The sequence below is a fragment of the Mytilus trossulus genome, chromosome 12 (genome assembly GCF_036588685.1).
Source record: "Mytilus trossulus isolate FHL-02 chromosome 12, PNRI_Mtr1.1.1.hap1, whole genome shotgun sequence".
In the NCBI taxonomy this organism is placed as follows: domain Eukaryota; kingdom Metazoa; phylum Mollusca; class Bivalvia; order Mytilida; family Mytilidae; genus Mytilus; species Mytilus trossulus.
Window position 1 is genome coordinate 7,447,674 of NC_086384.1, and position 2,879 is coordinate 7,450,552.

Here is a 2,879-nt window from a genome sequence, read left to right on the forward strand (position 1 = left end):
TTTACGAATTTGATTTTAATGAAAGGCGAAGTAAGATATTATACTTTTTCACACAAAAGACGGGTATCGGTACATTAGCAATATTTCGAATAAGATACGTTTTTATGAATGAGATAATCATGAATAATCAGGTATTTTAAAGTTTAGAATATGAATTTTAAATTAATTGAAATTCCATTGATTTAAATTTAAATAGTGTAAAATCATAGCATACATTTATAAAGTATCTGCTCATGACCCTGTATATAGTTATTCATTAGCATTATATAATATGAACAAGGTCATGTTTCTGAATTCAATTGTTATGATATAGTAACAAATTTCAATTAAATCTATACATGAACAAAAAAAACTACATCTGTTGTCCACTCCAGTAAACAAAAATAAAATAACTATATATGATATAAATACAATAATAACAATAATTGTATTTTGTACATTTTGTACAAATTGGAAAATGCGAGTAGTAACCTATCGGTGAGTCTTTTTATCTGAAAGTTTATTAAATATTGGTTCTAACAAAACCCATATATCAAGATCATTTCAAATTAATTTTAAGCCTATGTATGATCACCATAATTGACAACTTTTTAATATAATTTAAAGAAAAACACTATCTTATTTTTAGCAAGTTTGTTTTTTAAATGTTGAAGCATACCTTTAAATTTTAACTTTATTTAAGAAAAAAACATCTTCACGTAAAATTGCTATATTTCTTCTAATTTCATAATCGATTCTATTATTTTCTGGTCTACGGCAGATAAATCAGATTGGAAGAATGCGTTCAATAAAGTTACTGTACAACAGTTGCTTTATGTAAACGAAATATTACTTTTGCAATTTTAAAATTATCTAAGCCCGTAAAATCCGTAATTTTTCTTGGTACTTTTTTTTTTGGGAGGATGTGTTTTTTGTATATTTTTCTGATGTTTAATCCTATCTTGTAGCTGGATACGCCTAGCGGTTTTGGTAGTGATCACTACAGTAGCCATGATTTGTATTGCATTCAGAACTATTGAAAAGAGGGAGATACCGATTCAATTGAATGCATTGCAACCGGAAGTCCGTCATATTGCATTTCTTAAAGTTCACAAAGCGGCTAGCACAACTATACAGAATATTTTGTTTCGTTTTGGGACAGAACGAAACTTAACATTTGTCATGCCAGCTGTTGATGCAATATATCCAAATGTAATAAGTTTATTAGAAACTGTTACTCCGAAAAACATTCGGTCCATACCGTTATCAGCTACCCATTTTGATATTTTATGCCTCCACGTTCTATATAATAGGACAGCGTTTGAAAAAATTCTTCCAAATGACACTGTTTACATTGGTACACTTCGAGATCCATTTGATTACTTTATATCAATGATGTTATACTTTCCTATGATGTTTGATCAATTTAATATATCTGGACCTAGAGCAATAACAGATTTTCTTGAAGATCCAGAGAAACATGATGCATCTATATCAATTGAAAAGTATGCTTTTTACAGTTTTACTAAAAACAGAATGGCGATAGAATATGGTTTACCACTGGACCTTCTTTTGAATTCCAGATCTAGAAGAAACGACATTCAAAGATATATTGAGCAGCTGGATAATGAATTTGCACTAGTTATCATAGTTGAACATTTTGATGAGTCTTTGGTTTTGTTAAAACGTATTTTGAAATGGTCTACAAAGGATATACTTTATATCAGAAAAAATGCGAATAGAAACACAGGTAATAAAGAAATTAATATTGGGGAAAATGATCGGACAAGGTATAGACAATTATCTGAAATAGATTACATGTTATATAAACATTTTTACATCAAACTTTGGCGCCAAATCAAAATGGAATTATTATTTCACGAAGAAGTGTTGTATTTCAAAACTGTCAGAAAGGAAGTAGAAGACTTTTGTCACAATTTAAGTCGAAATTTAACAGTGTTAAAGATACCATCATCAGAATGGAGCGAAAAATTTGAAATAACTCGAGGCACATGTGATTCATTAGTGATTTCGGAATTTGACTTTGTAAACAAAATAAAAAAGAAGCAATATCCAAGGTAAAAAGAGATGTTTGTCTCCGGCGTATTTTCATACTGGGTTGATGTTCTCAAAAGTATCATAAGATTTGTCCTAAGTCAGATATAAGACCAATTTTAGGATGGACTTAGGATCAATTTAAGACACTCTTAAGTTGTGTCTCGAAGCTTTCTCAGGCGCATCTTATGTTAGGACGTCCTAATCGTATCTTATGTGCGAAATTGTAATAATTACATGTATTACGTTAAATGCATGAATTCAAATGTTATTATAAAATCAATTCAAAATTTCAACTGGAAAACAGTTTGTTTTGAAATCAGAATATTGAATTCATAGCGTCATCGTATCGTAAAACACAAAGTTTAAAGTTTGAAATCATGCACAATTTCTTTATACGAGTTTATAACCGATGGTGCATTTCATTTCATGTTTATCTTAATTTATAAAAATGAGAGAGAAAAAACATGCACAAAGTTAGGATGAAGATGTGATGATCTTAAGACACATACTTAGGTGTCCTAAAGTTAAGACGAAAAAAGTGATATATCTTAAGTCAAGAGAGCTTCGAGAACAAAACTTAGGACAAAGACTTGTCATGAGATGGCCTTAGAACACGCCCTTATCCTATTAAGATAGTTTCGAGAAGAAAACCCCTGGTTAATAGTTATTGCGTTAGTTCATTTATACAGGTGAAACGTTTCTGTGATAAATCGAAAGATTCGTTTTAAAGGTAACAGTTGGTATGTTCGATGTCAATTGTTAAAAACGGTAGTTTTTAATTAGCTTTTGTTTAAAATTTCATTGGATCTGCAGGATCATTATTTTTTATATAACTGTTGATT

At 29.7% G+C, this 2,879-nt stretch overlaps 1 protein-coding gene across 1 annotated transcript; it reads left to right on the forward strand.

Annotated features, from left to right (window-relative positions):
• Window positions 1-445: 445 nt before the first annotated feature.
• Window positions 446-2,879, forward strand: LOC134692940 (galactose-3-O-sulfotransferase 2-like). Its single transcript, XM_063553585.1, has 2 exons — window positions 446-477; window positions 948-2,879. The coding sequence occupies exons 1-2, from the start codon at window positions 458-460 to the stop codon at window positions 2,059-2,061; spliced, it is 1,134 nt and encodes a 377-aa protein (XP_063409655.1). The 5' UTR covers window positions 446-457; the 3' UTR covers window positions 2,062-2,879.